The sequence below is a fragment of the Coloeus monedula genome (genome assembly GCF_965178545.1).
Source record: "Coloeus monedula genome assembly, chromosome: 1".
NCBI classification, from domain to species: Eukaryota; Metazoa; Chordata; class Aves; order Passeriformes; family Corvidae; genus Coloeus; species Coloeus monedula.
This window is the reverse complement of record NC_138781.1, coordinates 75,043,388-75,063,711: the sequence shown is the minus strand read 5'-3', so window position 1 is coordinate 75,063,711 and position 20,324 is coordinate 75,043,388. Positions and strand designations below refer to the sequence as shown.

Here is a 20,324-nt window from a genome sequence, read left to right as displayed (position 1 = left end):
ACTTGTAATTCATGCTTTCCTTGCTGTATTGTACTCTGGTATGTGCGCAGGCTGCTGAATTCAGGTCTTTGTAGTGATGCTGTAGATTTTTTCATGAGCTTGTGGTATAGTGTGTGGGTGGAATTGCAAAGGGAAGCAATTAATTTTGGACTGAGCTTTAATACTTGACATTCTGCTTCCATCTGATAAGCAGTATGAGTGGGATATCTTCAAGGAACATGTATCAGTTTAAGTCCATGCACAAGAGAGATGGGAACAATTGTGCCCAAGTAAATTTCCACTCCTCTGGAGGGCATTTATAAGAAGTGCCTTCTAAGGTAGCAGCTGTCACATTGCACAAGGATGAAGAAATAGGGGAGTGGAAATAACCTGGAGGAGGACTTCTGTGTTAAATCAGTGTGAGGGAAAACCTGATCTACAGTATTAGGTTTTGCTGGGGTTTTTTGATTGTTGGGTTTTTTGGGGTTGTTTTTTAACATAAGATATAGCACAGAATTGATAAATCTTTGGCAGTGGCAATCTGATGGCTCATTCTGTTCTCTGCCCAAAGAATATTTTTTTTTTTATTTTTAAATCTAGACAATATCTTGAAAGAATTACTACGTCAAAATGGTTTTGCCATTTTAATGTAACAGCTGGTCTAAAAACATGTAAGCAAGCAACATGCTCATTTCCAAAAGCTGATTTAATTCTAATTATGTCAACTACAGACAGAGATGAGTGTGTGACTATTCTGATCATGGCTGTCAGTTGTTTAAGGTGATTCACCCTGCTACCACAGGGTTCCCGTTCTAGGCTGTTGGCAAGATTTTTGGTAGTCACCTAAACTTCATTCACAGCAAAGCACTAACCTGTAGTTTAGGATGATGGGGATTTATTTCCAGTGTCGTTGTATCACTCCCTGGAAGATTTGGCAAAAGGTCAGGGTGGAGGGAAAGGTGTGTGTGTGCAGAGCATCAACTCTCCTCTCTCCCCCGCTGGAAAATACAGGCATCAAAACTTATTTCTGACAGGAACACACAGATTCTATGCACTTTTAATATCAGTGAGGGAACAAACTGAAATCTCTTGTTATATTTCACCAGTGTTGAAAGTTTATTAAAAACAGAAGAATGTTTGATTAATTTTTCTTTTGAATTTAAAGTGGCTTCAGTATAGTACACTGTATTAATTTCAACTGTATCAGAGTAATATACCTTTTCTTAGTTGAAGCCTTTAGTTGTACTTTGGGCTAGCTGTGCTTGATCAGACTTCACAGCCATCAGCTATGATGCTGTCTAAATTACCTCTTTGGCTGCTGGTACCTGTGAAACACTCCAGGTTGTTCTCATGCAGGTTGCAAGGACAAAACTAAGATACAGGTTCTTCTTCAGAAGAACATCATCTTTCTCAGGGTGTGTTTTGCTGTCACCTCCTTATCCCCATCATATTGCTGTGAAAACTCTCTTTTCCCAGCAGCCTTAAGCCTAATTGTTACTTAAGCCTTTCCAGCTTCAGCTGAAGATGAACATTTTGTACAATGAATGGTACAATAAATACTGTGGCTTTAATGTTAATCAAAGTGCCTTTATTTTGTGGAGAGGGAAGACTAACATACACATTAGATTGAAGTTGCCAAAGTAGTAACTGTCTGTACTTTAGTAATAGGTGTACTTGCTGGTGTTTAATTAAGCACAGGATCTGTTGACATGGTATGCTTCAGTTTAATCATCCAGCTTTGAATGAGCTTAGTATATTTTTAGGTTGTAGCTAAAGGGTGAAATTGAGCATCTTTTTAGAATAAATAAATAAATTTAAAAACCCTTTCAGCTGCTTATTTCCTTCTCTGTACTAATCCTTCCTCTCTTCCCTTCCTCTGGATTTTTAGCACCCTCGTGAATAATGAATGAGCCTGAGGATTAAACTGTGTTTCTCTGAAGTGGACTCCTCTGTCTGTGTAAAACAGCTAACCTAGTTTCAGTTCTGTGCAGTGCTGAGAGGTTTTTGCTTCTAATGGAAATAGTGGGGTTTTTTTTAATCCTTTGGCATTCCACGTGACTCCTGTAGCATGTCTGACCCTTACTTACTGCCGAGCAAGTTTGTACCAGCTGCTATTCCTGCAAATCCACTTCATTCATTAATAGACCTTAAAGGTCAGTGTGGACTCCTGCGTGCATGGGAACAACCATCAATATTTTATCACTTTCTCTTAAGATGGATGGCAGGAATGCACCTACCTTTTGTGTCCTGATCGCTGGCTTTGCAGGCTTGAGACAGCACATTTATGAGTCTTGTTTCTCAAATGCAGCTTTGCCCACTGCAGCTGCCCGTTCCCATTAGTTGGTAGGAGCAGGACAGCCTTGTCTGAATGCAGTCGCTGCAGACTGGCAAGCACACACTTCTGCATTGCTCCAAGGCAGTTTTTTCTGGAAACAGGAGGAAGGAAGAGAGCTCCTGTATCTGTTGAAAAGGCATGGTCATGCCAGAGTTGGTTACCAAAAGATAAATAGTCTTATTTTTCCGTTTGTTTGAAATTGCTGGTGTGAGTTCTAGCCCTCAAGATACCTACAGTACTGCTGTGATCACCAAACTCCCCTAACAAATATGAATCCTCTGCCCACAGAACTTCGCTGGCAGGAATGGGCAGTGCCTATTCCTCAGCAGGTCTTGTTCCCATGCTGGAAAAGGCCTTTGGGGGAGAAATAATAGCTTAATTTCTGTGCTTCTTCAGTTGTTGTTCCTTGCAGTAGTGGGACTGCAAAAACATGATGTTCTGCTGTGTTGGGGAATGGGGAAAGGCACTCAGAAAAACAACACAGAGATAAGGCTCTCTTGCTGCACACATCAGCAAGCAAGGATATAACTTTTTAAATTGAATTTGCTTCTAGCACGGTCTCTCTTTAAAATCTAAAACACAAATTAGTGCTTGGACTCAGGTTTTGGTTTTTATTGTGATTGGTGAATCTTTTTTTATCCAAATATTCAAAGAGTACTTTTCATATTTTGTAGTTGCTCTCAGGCCTGCAGGTTTAAACAAAATATTGTCTGTACCTTAGACCGTATTTAAAATACTGAAAAATTGGCTGGCTTTTTTTTAACCATTGACTTGTTTAGTCACTTGAAAGGCAATTCTCATGGTTCGTTGATGATGAATACAGAACTCATTTTTATGTGTAATGAGTATGGAAATGATGTGGTTTGTTACTGCTCTTACCTGTAGGTACGACTGTAATAATATTGGAGATACCAAGGTCTTGATAACAGGATAGAGGCACTTTGACGTATTTCTTTTGCTGATGTTTTGTTCTGACAAATGTGGTCATTTAAAAACATGATCAGAAGTTTTGCTCATATAATGCTAGACTTTTGGTCTTTCTGTCTGTTGCGGACTTGTTGCTTTTGACCTTTGCCTTATGACCATCTTAAGTTAACTCTTAAAAATGGAGATTTTTATTTATGCTTCTAGACAAAACCTGCAGGATGTTTGACTGAACTCCCTTATGTAACTTCTCTTTGCAGCCTGAGATTTCTTAATGCCTCTGCCAACAAACTGGAAATGCTTCCTCCAGCCACCCTTTCTGAAGAAACCCATAGCATCTTGCAGGAGTTGTATTTGACCAATAACAACCTCACAGATAAATGTGTACCCTTGTTAACAGGCCACCCACACCTGAAAATCTTGCACATGGCTTACAATCGCCTACAGAGCTTCCCTGCAAGGTAAGGAACTCGTTTCACTGCCTCTGGCCTATAGGTGGGTGGGCATCATGAAGTATTTTCACAGTGAGAACTGAATTGCACAGGAATGGGTGGCAGAGGCTGCATTTTGAGTGTAGTGGTATGGCAGTGGGTGGATTCCCCCACTTATGCCCTCCTGCACAGTGCTACCCTCTCTTGCAGTACAGACAAGTGAGTGATGCTGGTTACTTGGTGAGTTTTCATGGTGCTTCAAACTCTTTCCAGCTGGACTAATTCAGCAGGGTCACTCTATGCTTTTGGAAGTCAAGCAAGGAGATCTTCTGTTTCCCCTGGCTTGGTAACTTTGCTTACACCTGGTGGGCTTCTCCTCAAAGAGATTTGCAATCACAGCCATCTGGAAATGTCCTCTGGAAGTGGAATAGACTCCACTAGGGAAAAATCCTCTCAGCTCCAGGAGATTCTCCCTTGGCAGCAGTTTCTGTGCTTTCAATTCACTCTTTTTTAATCAGAAATCTTTCAAGTGTAAGATGTGCTGTAAAACTGATGGGGTACAACCTTGAAAAAGAGATGCCAATAAATAATGGAAGAGGCATCTCTGTCCTTGTGTGATATTATGAGCAGCTGGGCTTCAGCAGCAAGGAGAAGGGACAGAGATTAATTTAGGGGGAAGGGCTGAGTGGGGTGCTGGAAGGGGGAGGAGAAAATGTGGGATGGAGAGATAGAGTGAGAAACTAGGGTTGATAGAAAGGGGAATAAAGGAGGAAAGAGTGAAAGTGAGCTGGTGAGCAAACACTGACAGAAGAAGTATACATTTTGCTACAACTCTTAGCATCTGACATGAGGAGAAGTGACAGGCAGTGCTGTGAACAAGAATCAAAGTCTGTGATTTTGTTCTCTTAAAGTAACGAAAGCCATTGCTCTTACCACCGCTTCAAAATAAAATATGTGTCTATTAGAAGAAAAATTCTCAAATTCTTGTTTTCATAGCAAAATGGCCAAGCTGGAAGAGTTGGAGGAAATTGATATTAGTGGGAACAAACTGAAGGCCATTCCAACAACCATCATGAACTGTAGACGTATGCATACTGTAATTGCTCACTCCAACTGCATTGAAGTCTTCCCAGAAGTCATGCAGCTTTCTGAAATAAAGGTATGGAACGAATGTGCTTTGGAAGAAGCAAGCGTAGTGCAATTTTACCAATTCTCTTCTGCCCTCAGGTCTCTCATTGCTATGGGATAGTATATTCTCAGAGAGTATGGGGATCTGACAGCTGCTTTCTCCTCTGAAGTCATATGCAAAATATTTGCCCCTGTGCAGCCTCAGAGTGGAACGAAGAGGAGCCTCAAAATCTGATTTTATGCCTACCTTGGTTACACGGTATCTTTTCTGCCAGATAAGTGTTAATTGTCTTCCTGTGGCAGTCTGTTTTGATATGACTTAAACATTTGGCAAGAGCTGTGTGTAATTAACTCTTGCTGTCTTGGCAGTTGGTTGATTCTGTAGGAATGGACTTTGTTCAGAGCGCGTCTTAAAAACCGCTGAAGCTGCAGAACAGGATAGGCCTTGGGGACAGAGATAAATCCAGGAGCACAGGATTTGAGTATTTAGGCAATCTACTTTCATTTTCCTAATTGCAGTCATATTTTGCACGACGGGGGGATTACCTAATCCGTCTCCTGTCTGTGTTTCCAGAAGTAATTCTGTACTTTTCTCGACACTTCTTTTTGAGAGATGCATTCTTCACTTTACTACACTGATGAGCACTACTCGTTACCTTTTGTGAATCAAGTTCCTGCTTCTCGCCTGGCTCTAGTGCAGAATTATTTGCACTGTGTGCCCTTTCTGCTGGACAGAGCTGGGAGACAGTTGTCTCACAGCATACAAATCTTGTGATACAGCAGAAAAATCTGTCCTTCTCTGAGGCTGAGAACTGATTACCTATTCAGGGACACAAAACAACTTAAGTGTCCTTCTGGCACTTTGTGAAGTCAAAAGGCTAAGTTCCCAGCCTGCTGTGTGTGCCTCAGTGTCTGGGGTCATGGAAAGCAGCAGGAGCAATAATTCTGTTGGACAAGCGAGTATATGTAAAGATGAGCTTTGTGGTTTCAGCCAGGAAATCTCAAACAAACTCGTGGGTATTTGAATACTCCTCCCTCTTTGGAACAATGGCCAGAGGAAGCAGAGGGCCATTTAGAATCAATCAGAAGTAAAGCCTTTTTTCATAGAGGAAGAATTGGGGTGGGGGAGCAAGGCTCTACATGGTAAACATTTCTTTAAAAATATGAGGGTGGTGTTAACAAAAATAAAAAAAAGATAATGGAAACATGTAGGGATAGGGAACTGTCACCTTTTTCCTTTTGTTTGTACATCTTGGGGGAAAACTGAATGGTTTATAGAAGTGTCATATTTAAAGTGCTACTTGGCCACATTGAGCAGCAAAATGCTCTTGGAAGAGCTGGCAGGTTCTTCCTGCTGGTTCCCTATGGTTTAGTTCTCTTCATCAGAAGGAGATGTGGACGTCACTAAGTATTGTTTTTTCTTCAGCTAAGTGTTTTAGGAATGCAGGGATAACATGTGTGGCTTAATCTAAGAGGGCAAAGTGTTCTTTGACTCCACCTTTGTGGAAGGAAAATGCCTGGTCTGTACTCAAGCCTAGTTTTGACTTACATGAGACGAGTTCATGTTGGGCATAAGAGTTCTTCTGGCCTTTCGGTGATTTCTCTAGGTCAGGGTTGGTGTTCAGCAGTCTGGAGATTAAGCATGTGCTGCCTGCCTGTATCCATTTCTTGCCCTTACCTGAGCTCCTTCTTAGATACAGGATAGCATTCAAAATATGCCAAAGTAAGTGCAGAATTTATTGTTTTAACTGTGGATTTGGTCACCTGGTGAAACAGGCTTGTTTGTAGCAAAGCACAAAATCGTATAGTCTGATGTCGCCTCTGTGAGTATATCATATTTGATGATTAATTTTAATTGAAGTGGCATTCACTCTAAACTCCTGGGGAAACTCTGTTACCTGAGGTAATGGCTGTTTCGCTTCTGTATTTAATTAGCCTTGAGAGGCTGACATATTATGTTTTTGGTGTCAGTGTCACTGGAACAGTTAGTAGCAGCAGTTACTATGCTGTATGAAATTATTTCAGAAGGAAGGCTAGTGTAAATTATGATGCTTTTACAATTGCAATAACTCTGGGACTTCCAGACAAGAAGTCATTTTAAAGATGTAATTGTCTCTGAGCCTGTTTTACACACTAGAGTCAAGGCTGCAGAAGTTGTATTGTCCTCTCTTTTAAAGAGCCTAGCAGAGACCTCAGAAATACCTTGCACAATACATTTTTGGGTGTTTTATTGTCTTTTGTGACAGGTATTTATACTGTCAGAGTTAGGTTTGCCCACCAAAATGCCTTCTGCAAATGGCCGAGCAGCCGGAAGCACATACACCTGAGTCAGTGCAGCAGCAGACTCTTCTCTGCAGCTGTTGTTTGACTTCCATTTCCTTGCCTTACAGAAGAAAAAAGCCAAATAGGTTAATATTGGTACGACCACCTTCAGCTACAAGTGGAAATAACCCAAGTCCTTTGAAGTGTTGAATACAGCAGTTACAAAGCGGTGAAAGAGCAGCCTAAGCAAATGCTCCCTGTTAAACCCTGTCTACCAGCTGGCCCATCCAGTGTAAAATCCTGTGCAGTTGCAGTTGTTCTTCTGGTGCTGCGTGGGTGGGGCAAAACCAGTTTGTATTAAAATAACACAGGAGGAAATTGGGATAAGTTAGGAAATAAGCTTTCCTGCTTGTCTGGGGAGTAGAACAAGGACTAAATTTAACACAGACCTACAGCAAGTCCCTCTGAGCCTATTTTTCAAGGAGTACGAGTAACACCTAAGAAATTCCAACCTGATAAATAAGCCATCTGCACTAGTGCCTAGGGACCAAGGGATCTGCTGCAATGTGTCGCTGTCTTTGGTGCACTGGGAATTTAAGGAGAACAGTGAAATTACTGGTATTTGTACTTTTCATTCCAGCATGCTCTTCCATCAAATATGTAATTGCATGGAGGTGTTGAACACAGCAAGGCCTGCTGGTAGCTTCCTTAATCTGCAAAGTAATTACTGGCTTTCTGGAAGCATCAAGGAATTGTGCAGAGGGAAAAAGCTCACTGGAATAACTGCTGCTAAGCTGTCTACTATTTTGTTTGCGTGACAGATTTAAACTTTGATTTCCTTATCAGGCTTAGATAACGTCAGCAGTTTGTTCTCCATAGATAATAAAGCCTCCATATTAGACAATCTTGGGATTCAAGATTTGGGTCAGAAATTTTATATTTCCATTGCGCTGATTTAATAAAGTGTTGAGAGACTTTTCTTTTCCAGGATTTCCAGGACATAAGGTTATCTTATGTCTCCTTCCAGCTCAGGAACAGATGTCTTTGAATATACCTACAAGAATGAAAGTGCCACGGTCTTTCAGAAAGATTTGGATAGTCCTTCTGTCCTCTATTAAATACCAACCTGCTCTGTCCTCTCAGAATTACTTTGCTTTTTTTTTTTTTTTTCCAGTTTTTGGTGCATACTACACTAGTCATCCTGTAATAGGGTTTGGAGAGTTGATTTTGTTCTCATATGCCCTATTTTTCCTTGTGTATTGACTTCCATCTGGATACGCAGCTTTAAACAATGTTTGGGGATTTTGTCATTCTAGTGCACTTGTTGTAGCTAATTTGTGCTTAGCTGGTGGATAGCCTGCAAGTTTCTCTGCTGTTTTGTATTTTTGAAATATTTAAACTTTATTTTTTTCACTTGTTTTATTGAGTTCGTATTTAAATACAATCCATCTAAGATGACACTAATTAAAACCATGTTTAAAACGGCTACAGTATTTTTTCCCTCTTCTACTCCTCCATTCCACATACATTAATAACACTGCTTATTTTAATATCCCTCAGTAAATACTGAATTCCTGGGAGCCTGCTCATACTCATTTGGAGGAGAGACTACTGTGCCAGTCGCTTAGAAGCCCCAGCTGTACTTATCTCCATTTCCTTTGTCTATTAAGAGACTGTTTTTATTAATAACATTTTTTTTAAATACTGTAAAAATCCACTGACCATCTTTATCTGTGAAGAGCAGACAAACTTACTGGTTTTGTAACAAGATGACACCTGACTAGAGATGGAAATGGAAGGAACATATTTCTAGGTGTCCCAGGCATCTGGCAAGATGGCTGGATGCCATGTAAGAATTTCTTTTGTAAGAACCACTTACTTAAATTAATGGTCTTAGGTCTTGGTTGCAGCCTTTATTGTTCATGAAACATGCATTACCACATTTAATCAAAATTTGTATGATCTTGATGATAGCTGAGTTCTCTTGCTTTTTTGGCTGCTTTCCTTTTGCAGTGTGTGGACCTAAGCTGCAACGAACTGAGTGAAGTGACATTGCCTGAAAACCTGCCTCCAAAATTGCAGGAGCTGGACCTGACTGGAAACCCCAGATTAGCCCTGGATCACAAAACCCTAGAGCTTCTGAAGTAAGTTGCCTTACAGAGTAGGGAAGGAGCAGAAGGATTCTAGATGTGAAAACCACAATACACAGAAGTGGTATCTCTTTTAAGGAATATGGTTCCCTTTTGCCAGTGGATCAGAAAGTAACAGATTGTGTGAATAGGTCAGAAATTGATGCTGCATTGAAGAGGATGACTTACCCACTTCTGTGCAGTTGCTTTCAGCTGTAACTCCTGGAGGGGTCTGCTAGTCTGGTGTAACCACTGTTGGGCCAGTTTGATTCCATTTTACTTCTCACATTAGCCAAAAGACATATTTTATACCACCAATGAGATGTCAGTAGCTGCTTGCTATATCTTTTTCTCACATTCATCTGCTTGGGTCTGTCTTTGCCATTGTGCTGCTTTTACCTCTTCACATACTGTTTCTTATTCCCCTTCATATGTCTGCTTCTGTCCTAAAAATTGTATATTTTTTTGTATTTAAACTGCTAAAGACTCACATCTCACACTCTATTTGCAGCAAAACTGGTTCCTTTGCTTTGGTACCCTCAGTTTCCTTCCTGTCTACCTGTTTGTTTTCTGCACTGGGACTTAAGTGCCATCCATAACTAAAATTCCCCAAATGCTTTGTCACTTCTTCTGCAGTGTGTTGGGAAGCTGTTGCAGTAAACCAGATAATCTGTGGGCAGTGGTGCTGCCTTGAACTTTTCTTATGTCCTGTAAGAAACTGCACCAGCTCCAAGTTTCCTTCTAAATCTCTTTTATTCTTAAACACTGAATGGTTTCAAGGAGGATTGATGTACTTTTTAGGGGTTGAGCAGGTACTTCATGTTGTTTGCTTTTAACTGGTTAAGATCAGACACTGGAATAGTAACCCTAATCTGTTGTGCAAGCAAGGGAAACTTAAGGTGTGAGTTTACTTTTAGCTTTAATCAGCAGATCTTCAAAATATAGGTGGAAATTTGAGTAATGATGATTTCTCACATATAAAAACAAGAGTCCATGTTCTGCAACAGACAGTGAAAAAAGGGGCATGCCTCTATTTTCAGAGCTGCTTTGTCGCATACAGGAAATCTTCCTGAAGAAGCAGTGTGTAATATTGCTCTGGTTCATGGGGGAAAAAATATGTATGTTTTATAGACTTAATGAATGGTGTCAAAACTTAGTGAAAGATCAGCTTTTCTTGTGTATAACCCAGCAGACAAGATGGGCACACATTCTCCTGCCATTATAGTATTCAGGCATCATGCATGGTAGCATAATAGTACAAATTGAAATTCTAAGTAGTTGAAGAGTAGTGTTGCCCAGTTATATGCCATATTTTCACTGGCATGTGTGTGGTCCGTAATTCACAGGAAACTTTTCCCTTTGTGCGTTTTGCTTGCTATTTGTTTTGGCCTTGGGGGTGTGAGTGGGTTTTTTTTGTTTGGTTGATTTTTTGGTTTGTTTGTTTGGGGGAGGGGGGGTGCAGATATTTTTGTGTATGTGTGTTTTGTTTGGGGTTTTTTTGGTGTTTTTTTGTTGGTTGGTTTGTTGTTTGTTTTTTTTAGTTTTGGGGGGTTTTTTAAAATAAATTTTTCTTAAGACCACAGGTCTGTTCTGTTCACTAGTGTTCATTAGGCACAGTCAGGTGTTCCAGGCCTCCGGAGGAGTTTCTCAGTGTCTGATATACTACCCTTACTTTTATGGTATACTGCTATAATTGATTGTGAGGGAGGAGGTGCTTCGTTCACTTGATTTTCGTGGCAGGCACAAAAATACTTGTGCACTTTGTACTTTTTATATCCTCCTTCTGCATGTGAAAGGCAGTTCTCCATCTGTGCCCTGGCAGAATTCAAGCAGGTAGTAGGTTAATATGTATTCTTGGTGCTGGTGAGAAGAGTCCTGTCATGCATGCTTGCTTTTTTAGTATGTATGGAGATCTTAAAGGAAGCTTGCATACTTAGGAGGATGTTGCCAAGCGCTTTATCGGATGTAAGAATTTTCATTAGCAATTAAAATGAAAAAGAAGAAAAAAAAAAGCCGTTACTCTGATTTTTAAGAGAGATCATCTAGTTCAATTGTAACAGTCATTTTAAATTCAGGGGAAAATAAGCTGTGCTGTCCAGAAGCCTTTAGCCTGTATTGCCTGCATAGGATGTTCTGCTGGGTATCATTCCCTTCTGGACACATGGTCTGTTTGCACTGGTGCCCCTATGGAGGCTGGAATCAGTGCATTGAGGTAGCTTTTTTTTCACCACTGCTGGGAAGCCTTGAGACAACTCTGGGTCCTTGACCTGCCCAGGAACCAGTGGTCAATCAACTCAGTTAAAAAAGAAACAAACAGAAACCTCTGTGACCCAGGTTCCTCTGCCCTGGAGATAAATGCCTTGTATGAGAAGTCTGGAGAGAAAGCGTGTTTGCTCATGTGTGTCCTGCTTTGCAGGTGCAACAGAACTAAAATCTCTGCTACTTTAGAAGAGATCCAGGTTTCCAGTTTGATTTGGGGTTAGTTAATCTTTTTTAATGGTCGTGGCAAGATGTTTGCCTCCTGTTTGTCACACAGAGGGCTGCAAAACCAAGAACTTAAAACACAAGTGATTCTAAGATTATTTATGTAATTTGTTGGCTTTTAGTCTGCCCTCGCTGATGTACATCCTGGCTATTAATGTAAAAAGAAATCAAACTGGATGTGACAGTACTTTAGGTTATTTGAGGAAGGCTTTGCGATGCAGAAAAGACTTTCCTGTGTGTTCAGGTCAGGTGGGGGTTTAGAGGAAGAAAAAATGAATGCTCAGAGTGAACAGTTAGACCTTTCTGCTTGTGTCCTTTTATGTTTCATTTGGTTCATGAAAGGTTTGGGTGCCTTTGAAGTGTCTTCAGCGTGTGGGGAGCTCGCTTTTCCTGCCTTTGGAAGAGAGCAGTAGGGAGCAGGGGGTAGGTCATCTCTCCCCAGCAAAGCAGGGCTGTGAAGAGAAGAGTATAAACAGAGAGGGCTGGGCCCTTTTTAAGTCTATACTATGCTCCAGGAGATACTTGAAATTCAGGCTAAAGGCTATGTTGGTAGTAAATTGGAGGGTTGAGGATCAAGGGCCTAAGTGAAAATTGGACTGCACAACTGGGGAATGCAGAAGGGCTGTGCCTGCTGTCAGGACCGCAGGCTGGCTCTTGCAGGTTGGTGCAGGATCAGGATGGAGCTGATTACTGTTTTCTGGGTGTTTTCATGAAAGGCTGTTACTACAAGTTGTTGTTTCTAAACAATTATTTTAAATATTTTTTTTCCATTTAGGGGATGCTGTGGGTCATACAGGAGATTTCATTTGAGTAGAAGGAAAAGAGCACAGAAACTTGTTAAAATGTGTGGGAGAGATGTATAAGTTAAAAAAGTCACTTCCCTGTACTGGCTTTCATCAAACTAGTGGCAAATTTGCTTTGTATTCCTACAGGGCCTGGTTTGAAGCAAATAGCTCAGGGGTGAAAGCAGGGAAATACAAGCCAGCTAAGGAAAACAGTGCAGCTGATAGCCTCATAGAGGCTCAGTTATTGTTTGTTGTATACAGGCACATAAAGGTAACCGCTTTGAATGTCCTGCTTTGTTTTCTACTATTAAATGTGTTACTAAGAACTGGGGAGAGTAAGTTCTGTTCGTGTTTTAAGTTGGATCATGTCAGCAAGTCCATCCATTGCATGTCTCCCGTTTCCTTTCTCCTTGCAGCAATATCCGGTGCTTCAAGATCGACCAGCCCTCGGCCGGCGACGCGTCGGGAGCGCCGGCAGTGTGGAGTCACGGCTACACGGAGGCGTCCGGCGTCAAGAACAAGTATGGGCTGGCCAGGGCTTTGTTGTGCGAGCAGCCCAACAGCAGAGCGCCTCTGGGCCGAGACAAACAGATCCTTTCCTCAGTGGGAGTTTTGGGGATGTTTTGGGGGTCGCAGAGGCCAAGCCACGTCTCTCCATTTGTATAGCGAGCTCTCCTGCCTGGCTCTCCACTTGGGTCTTTGTTAGGGAAGTTGCTAAGATACAAGTGTAGCCGACACATTTGGTCTATGCAAGACTCTGCTACTTGCAAAAGATCTGAGTGTTTAAAAGCATTCTCCTCTTTGCAAAGCTTCTTTATCTTCAACCAAAGGATGTTTACCAAGCAAATCAGAGATACTAAAGAAGAGACAGAATGGCCAAAACTCTGAATATTCATAGTGTATGGCGCTCCTCTGACTAAGGCAGCACTTGACAAATAATGTACCAAGAGCCTGCTAGTCTCTGTGTTGCTGGCAATGTGACAAATGTTTCTTTGTTCCTCAAATACCTTCTCAGAAATCTTCTGCTACCTAGGTTTCCATAGCAAGTGCCAGCAAGCCTTTCCTAGCTCTTAACTGATTTAGCACTCAACTTGGTTGTCAGCGTGCTAGATCCCAAGGATGGCTTTTGGAGTAGCAAGTGCTGTTTAAATTGGTGTTGTTTCAGAGATACTTTCCCCCCCTATTTCTACAAATAAGGGACTTGCTTACGTGCTGAAAAGGAGGAAGAATCCTTAGGGCTTGGCTTGAACTTCCCAGTATAGTTCTCTCCATGCCTTAGTACTGTTGATGGGCCTGACTCACCTCTGCAGCTGAGAAAGCAGTCCTGAAACACCTGTGACCAGAGGTGTATAAAGCTGGTGCGCAGACCAGGCTGCACCTCTCTGGTCAAAGTGACAAGTTGAGAAACTAGTAGTGGGATAAACCCCCTGATGTTTTCCTGTTTTGTTTTTTCCCTAGGCTGTGTGTGGCAGCACTTTCGGCCAACAACTTCTGCGACAACCGGGAGGCCCTTTATGGTGTGTTTGATGGGGACCGCAACGTGGAAGTGCCCTACTTGCTGCAGTGCACGATGAGTGACATCCTGGCAGAAGAGCTGCAGAAAACAAAGAATGAGGAGGAATACATGATCAACACTTTCATCGTTATGCAGAGGTAGTCTTGGATCTGAAGCTTTTTTTACCTTGTCTGTGCTCACTGTGCAGTTTCTTTGCTTTCAGGTCAGGCACCTGCTCTTGCTTCAAAGAAACGTGAGAGGGGGAAAAAGCCTGGGTATCTGGCTACAGTGTTTCCTTTTATTGCTTGTTTTGTGAATATTGCTCTCAGTTCCTTTCACGTGTGGGGAGAAAAGCCCCAACACCTCTCCAACCAGACAAGAAAAATCCCTATCCACTTGCAAAGTTACTAAAATGCTCATGACTAAGTGGTGGGTGGAGGTTTATTTCTTTCTGGTATCTTCTTGAAGTCTTAAGGTTTACAACTGGCCATAACCAAGTCAGTGGTATGAATGTCTTGATCATCTTTTTAAACTTCCTTGGTACTACTGCCTGTAAAGCCTGAACTCATCTTTTCTGTTCCTCTGTACCAATTCAGGTTATTTAAGGCTACACAAATATTTAAAACATGTAGTCTGACTTCTTAGAAATCCCTTTGGCCTTTGAATATTATTTGAGCTGGACCCATCCAGAGAGATTGTGATACAATAGCTGTGAGTGTAATAGTAGTTCTCTGTAGTGGTTTGGAAACTGTGCGTGCTGTTCTCGACAGAAGAAGAAATTGTGCCTAGGGAGACACTGAGTGAAGGAGGAGTGTGAAAGGAATTGAACAGAGGAGAGTGAAGAGGTCAGGGAAACAAAGAAGAAAGCAAATAAGCAGCTTAGAGACTAAGTTGATCAAATTAAAAGTAGCATTGCTTATTGTTGAATTGGTGCACCCTTGGAAAGGAAAAATACTGAAGTTTTTGTATTGGGAAAGACAGGGAAGCAGTAGTGTGGCATTGAATCTTACACACGCAAGAGAGAAAACACTTCCTTCCCATAATTGCTTATAACAGTACCTCAGACTGCTAACTGAGAAGGTGGTTGCCATATACTTAAAATAATCAAAAAATAATAGCAAATTTCAGTACTGAAAGTACTTATTAAGTGGTTTTGTTTGCTACTAATGCAATTTACAAGGAATGTGGCATTCCTACAAAAAGCTGCATCTTTTTTTTTTTTTTTTTCTCTCGAATAAAAATCAGCTAACCACTTCTTTGGATAACCAGAAATAATATTCATTCCAGTTGCAGTTAGTCATTCACTGATGTTTACAGATGATACACAGCACTCCTAAAGTGTATTTATAAAAAATAATTTTAAAAGCACATTGAAGCTTGGTTGTAAATTTTGTTGTGCATTCTCTCCCCAGGATTTTGAATCTAAAGTTCTTACTAGCTATACCTAGCCTTTATATAAATATTAGTAATTAGCTTTCTGTTTACTATAGGAGTAAGATCCTGATAAACAAGCTACTGGGAAGGATGTTTTTTCACAGTGTAATATTGAAATTAATTTACATTGTAATGTCCGGATTCTGAAAACTTCAATTTTATTCATAGGTTTTTTTTACCACTTTGGCTCCTGCTGAAAAAGCAGGCTTAACATTTCTAAGAACATGTTTAACAGGTTAGTACCTGACAGCATAAATTAAAAATGTATCTTCTTACAGTGGAAGTCACAGCTATTGTGATTTTTTTGGTCATAATTTGATAACTTCTAAGAGCATTATCCTGAAGATATCACAAAACAGTGAACCTCTGTATTCTGCTTTTGCTCAAAAGTAGAGGTTTTTTACAGTCAGAATTATTATTTTTATAATAAGATCCATAGCTTCAGAAGCCAAAGCTCTACCTGACCTTTAAAACACTGTAAGATGTAAAAGAAAAGACAACTGTGAAACTCTTATAAGCGCAAAGATTTTTTTTTTTCTAAAATTGAGCATATTTGAGTATCTGCATACGTGAAAATAACACCCTGCCTGAGAGTTGCACATGGGATTCCTGCAGTACTGCTGCTGTAGTGTCAGTCCTCAGTGACTTTTGTTTCTTTTTGTCCCAGTGATCCAGTAGAGCCAGTGCCCCAAATGCTTCTGATTGTGGAACAGTGTCTGTTTCTCCATAGTGCCCCGAACACTTGATTTCCAATTAAAGAACAATCACTGTTCTGTTTAAATTCCAGGAAACTTGGAACAGCTGGACAGAAACTTGGAGGCTCTGCTGTCCTTTGCCATATAAAACATGATCCCATGGACCCTGGTGGATGCTTCACACTAACCTCAGCAAATGTGGGGAAGTGCCAAACTGTTCTCTGCCGGAATGGGAAACCTCTGCCTTTGTCCAGGTGTTACATGATGAGCTGTGAGGAAGAGCTGAAGAGGATTAAGCAGCATAAGGCCATTATCACAGAGGTTAGAGAACAGCTGGGGACTGTTACAACTTGCAACAGCAGTGCATGAAATTGCATGTTGGTATCAGTAACCTCTAGGAGGTGGTGTTCATGGTGTGGGTTCCTCAGTTGCACTTTTCTTTTCAAGGTGATTCATACCGTGCAGTCAAATTGCATTTCCATCCTATTGCCATGCTGAATTTTGATTAGCTTTTAAGAGTGAGCAGCTGTGAGCATGTTGCATTGAAACAGGAAAGCAGATACTCTTCTCCTAATGGGAGAGGAATTGCTGTGTTGGAACTGTCATGGAGAGCTTTTCCAATTAACAAAGATGAGAGGGCAGAGCACTTGGAGCAATGCCGTCCTTCCCTTAGGAGACTCCTTGCTCCTGGCAGGCTGACTTTGCTGTCTGAGCTGTGTTCCCAGAACTGCCCTTTGACAGGCTGCTCTTGAAGAGAGCACTTGCCCAAAAGGAAAACTCACCCTGTGCTCAGCTGAACCATGAGAGAGGAGAAAACTATTTGTTCCTTTCCTAGAAGCTTGAAGCCACCGCTGTCAGTTTTGCTTTGCCTTGTGTGACACATGCAGAGGAACAGATAAATATTGAATCCTCCTAATGGTGGGGGAAAGTGCAGAAACCTCACTGCTGTATGCCTGAGAGCAGGGTGGGCATGTGTGTGTGGAGTAAGTCATGTGCCTGTTGATCTTGCCAGGGAAAGGTGAGAGCTGGGATCTCAAACTTGACAAGTTGAAAGGGAATCACTCCAACACAGCGTACATCACGGAGGCACGCTCATTCTGTGGCTCCATAGAGGAAAAGAGAAATTTCTGGGCTGAATCTTCAGATGACTCACTGATTTCATACACACTGATGGCTTATCACTGCTGTCAGCCTTCTAATGGGAAAGTTAACAAGCCGACATGGGGCTTTTTTTTTTCTTCTGAGTGATTTTAAGGAGGAAGCTTTTTTAGTCCTGGTTCACTTTTCTGTGGTTATCTGCTTTATAATAACCCCTACAGTTATTAGCTGGACCCAAAGAGTAAATCCTCACCTTTGTTGTTCTTGAATATGCAATTAGCCGGGTGCAGCTATCTGCAGCAAGCTGACAGATAGCCAGACTTGCTGTTTCAGACACTTGCTCTGCCTATTTTGGCAGTTTGCATTCTAACCAGGACAGGATTCTGGGATTTGGACGTGCATGGGATTTTTTTCTCAAATGCGTCCGTTTTTACTGATGTTATCCCTTCAGATACTACTCCTCCTCCCTTTGGAAATGTCATATCTAAGTGGAAGCGTAGTAAGTAATTGGGGCGTGTAAAACATTTCACTACAACTCAGCTGACTGAGAGATGCAGACTTGCTCTCTGCTACAGTTGACTTGCATGCTTAATTTAAAGGGTTTTTTTAATGAACCTTGGTTTCTAAAGTGATGAGCCAAGATGAAACCTACAATTGTTACAGCTGCAAGAGAAGACTCATAACTGAATGACCTGCCCCTATATCAAATGTGTGTTGCTCTGCTCTGTCCAAAGCCAGATACAGTGGGTGGAGGAGGGATGAGTCTGACTCACTGGTAAAAGATTTGTCCAGTTGGCTCTTGCAGCTGTAGGAGCAGAATAGATGGCTCTTTGTTGCAGCCTTCTGCTTTGTTGGTCTGTGCATAGGTGGTGCTGATGACAAATCAGCTGGGTGTAGGAGGTGCAGCGCAGGATTGCAAAACAGCCTTTGCTGTGCTCTAATCCCAGCTCTGTCACCTCGTCACTCTGCTTGTCTGTCTCCTTGTCTGTGAGTGGCAGTGTTGGGGGTACCACAAAAACAGCCATCAATAAAATACAAGGAGAGGCAGGTACTGTATATCCTTGTCTGTCATGTTGCCAATTTCCTGTCCTTTCTAATTTCAGGATGGCAAAGTGAATGGTGTGACCGATTCAACAAGAATCTTGGGGTACACCTTCCTTCACCCAAGTGTTGTGCCGCGTCCTCATGTCCAGTCCATCACCTTAACTCCACAAGATGAATTCTTCATTCTGGGGAGCAAGGGGCTGTGGGACAGCCTCTCGATGGATGAAGCGGTGGAGGCCGTCAGAAATGTGCCTGATGCGCTGGCAGCCGCCAAGAAGCTTTGCACTTTGGCCCAGAGTTATGGCTGCAATGACAGCATCAGCGCTGTCGTGGTTCAGCTCAACGTGACGGAGGACAGCTTCTGCTGCTGTGAGCTCAGTGGGGTCCCACCCCCAAGCCCAGGCATCTTCCCTCCGTCTGTCAACGTGGTCATCAAGGACAGGCCCACAGACGCGCTCGGGATGCCGTCTTCAAGCAGCGGCATGGCTTCAGAAATCAGCAGTGAGATCTCCACCTCGGAAATGAGCAGCGAGGTGGGGTCCACAGCCTCGGACGAGCCCCCGCAGGTGGCCATGAACGAGAACAGCCCGGCGTACCCGGGGGAGCAGCGCTGCATGCTGCACCCCGTCTGCCTGTCCAACTCCTTCCAGCGGCAGCTCTCCAGCGCCACCTTCTCCAGCGCCTTCTCCGACAATGGCCTTGACAGCGACGACGAGGAGCCCATCGAGGGGGTGTTCACCAACGGCAGCCGCGTGGAGGTGGAGGTGGACATCCACTGCAGCCGAGCCAAGGAGAAGCAGCTTCTCCAAGTGCCAGTGGAAGCCAGTGATGAAGGTATCGTCATCAGTGCCAATGAAGATGAGCCTGGCCTTCCCAGGAAAGCTGAATATTCCACCACGGGCACAATAGGGCGCCGGCGGGGCAACGGCTCTGTGGCACCACACGAGAGGAGCCATAACTTAATTGAAGTTGCAACGGATGCACCACTCAGAAAAACCGGGGGCTACTTTGCTGCTCCAGCACAACCTGATCCCGATGACCAGTTCATCATCCCACCAGAGCTCGAAGAAGAAGTCAAGGAGATTATGAAGCAGCACCAGGAACAACAACAACAGCAGCAGCAGCAGCAGCAGCAGCAGCAGCAGAGGCAGTATCCAATGGACCACCTGGCAGACTATTACGACACACCACTATGACCCACTCTATTTACTGCTCAGAAATAAACTAACAGATAAGGAGATTTGACTGTGAGACCCAGTGGGCTTGCATTACAGCAGGGGTTTTCCTTACCCTTTTCCTTTATATACTTCCTTTTCCTTATCCTGCCACTACAGATAACTGCAGCTTTTCAGTTTGTTAGGTTTAATATTCACTGACTTTCTTCTAGAGACGCTTGACTGGTAAAGTTTAAAATAGTTAACCCTCCCTTAACATATCAAGTGTAAAAACAGGAAAACAAAACAAAAAAAAAATCAAAAAAATAAAAAGGTTTAATATATTGCTGAGAAACAGATGATGATGTAATATTTTTTAAAATGGCTTGTTTGTTTTGTTTGAAAAGCAGGGCAGTAGCCAGTGCTAAATGATTTAAGTAATATTGTAATACTGTATTTCTTTGAGAGAAAAGGCTTTTTTTGGTCTTGAAAATGATAGACATTTGTAGAATATGGAGACTAACTCCTAGGAGTTGCTTTACTCTTTCAGGTGACTTAAGTCACTGAGATTCACTAATTTTCTCTGAGAGAACAGTTGATTGGGAAATTCCTGTAAATAGCTCAGTGTTGTATAGTGATGCTTACATGTTTTGTAGCCTTGGCATTAAGGACACGACCTGAAAAACTGACCTTTTTTCTTAAGCGACTCTTGGGGCCATGGTCATTAAGCATAATGGACTGTGTGGCTGTGTACAAGTTAGCTAGAGCCCAGGTGGTGTAGACTGTTCAAAGAAACCCACTTTTTCCTCCAGTCTCTTTCTTTCCTTACTTTTACAGACACGTTTTGTTTGTGTTCCTTACTGCTGCCACAACCAGCATGATTGTATAGAGCTCATTTGCTGTAGAACATTTACATACCAAGAGTTATATTAAAGCCGAATGCACAA

At 42.1% G+C, this 20,324-nt stretch overlaps 1 protein-coding gene across 1 annotated transcript in view; it reads left to right on the top strand.

The window, feature by feature from the left end:
- PHLPP1 (PH domain and leucine rich repeat protein phosphatase 1) overlaps positions 1 to 20,324 on the top strand; it is a 141,300-nt gene extending 120,976 nt beyond the window's left edge. Inside the window, exons 11-17 of the mRNA XM_082278120.1 lie at positions 3,499 to 3,699; positions 4,666 to 4,828; positions 9,073 to 9,203; positions 12,874 to 12,978; positions 13,916 to 14,110; positions 16,174 to 16,402; positions 18,283 to 20,324. Coding sequence (XP_082134246.1) covers positions 3,499 to 3,699; positions 4,666 to 4,828; positions 9,073 to 9,203; positions 12,874 to 12,978; positions 13,916 to 14,110; positions 16,174 to 16,402; positions 18,283 to 19,419 — 2,161 coding nt within the window. The 3' untranslated portion in view covers positions 19,420 to 20,324. The remainder of the gene's footprint in view (positions 1 to 3,498; positions 3,700 to 4,665; positions 4,829 to 9,072; positions 9,204 to 12,873; positions 12,979 to 13,915; positions 14,111 to 16,173; positions 16,403 to 18,282) is intronic.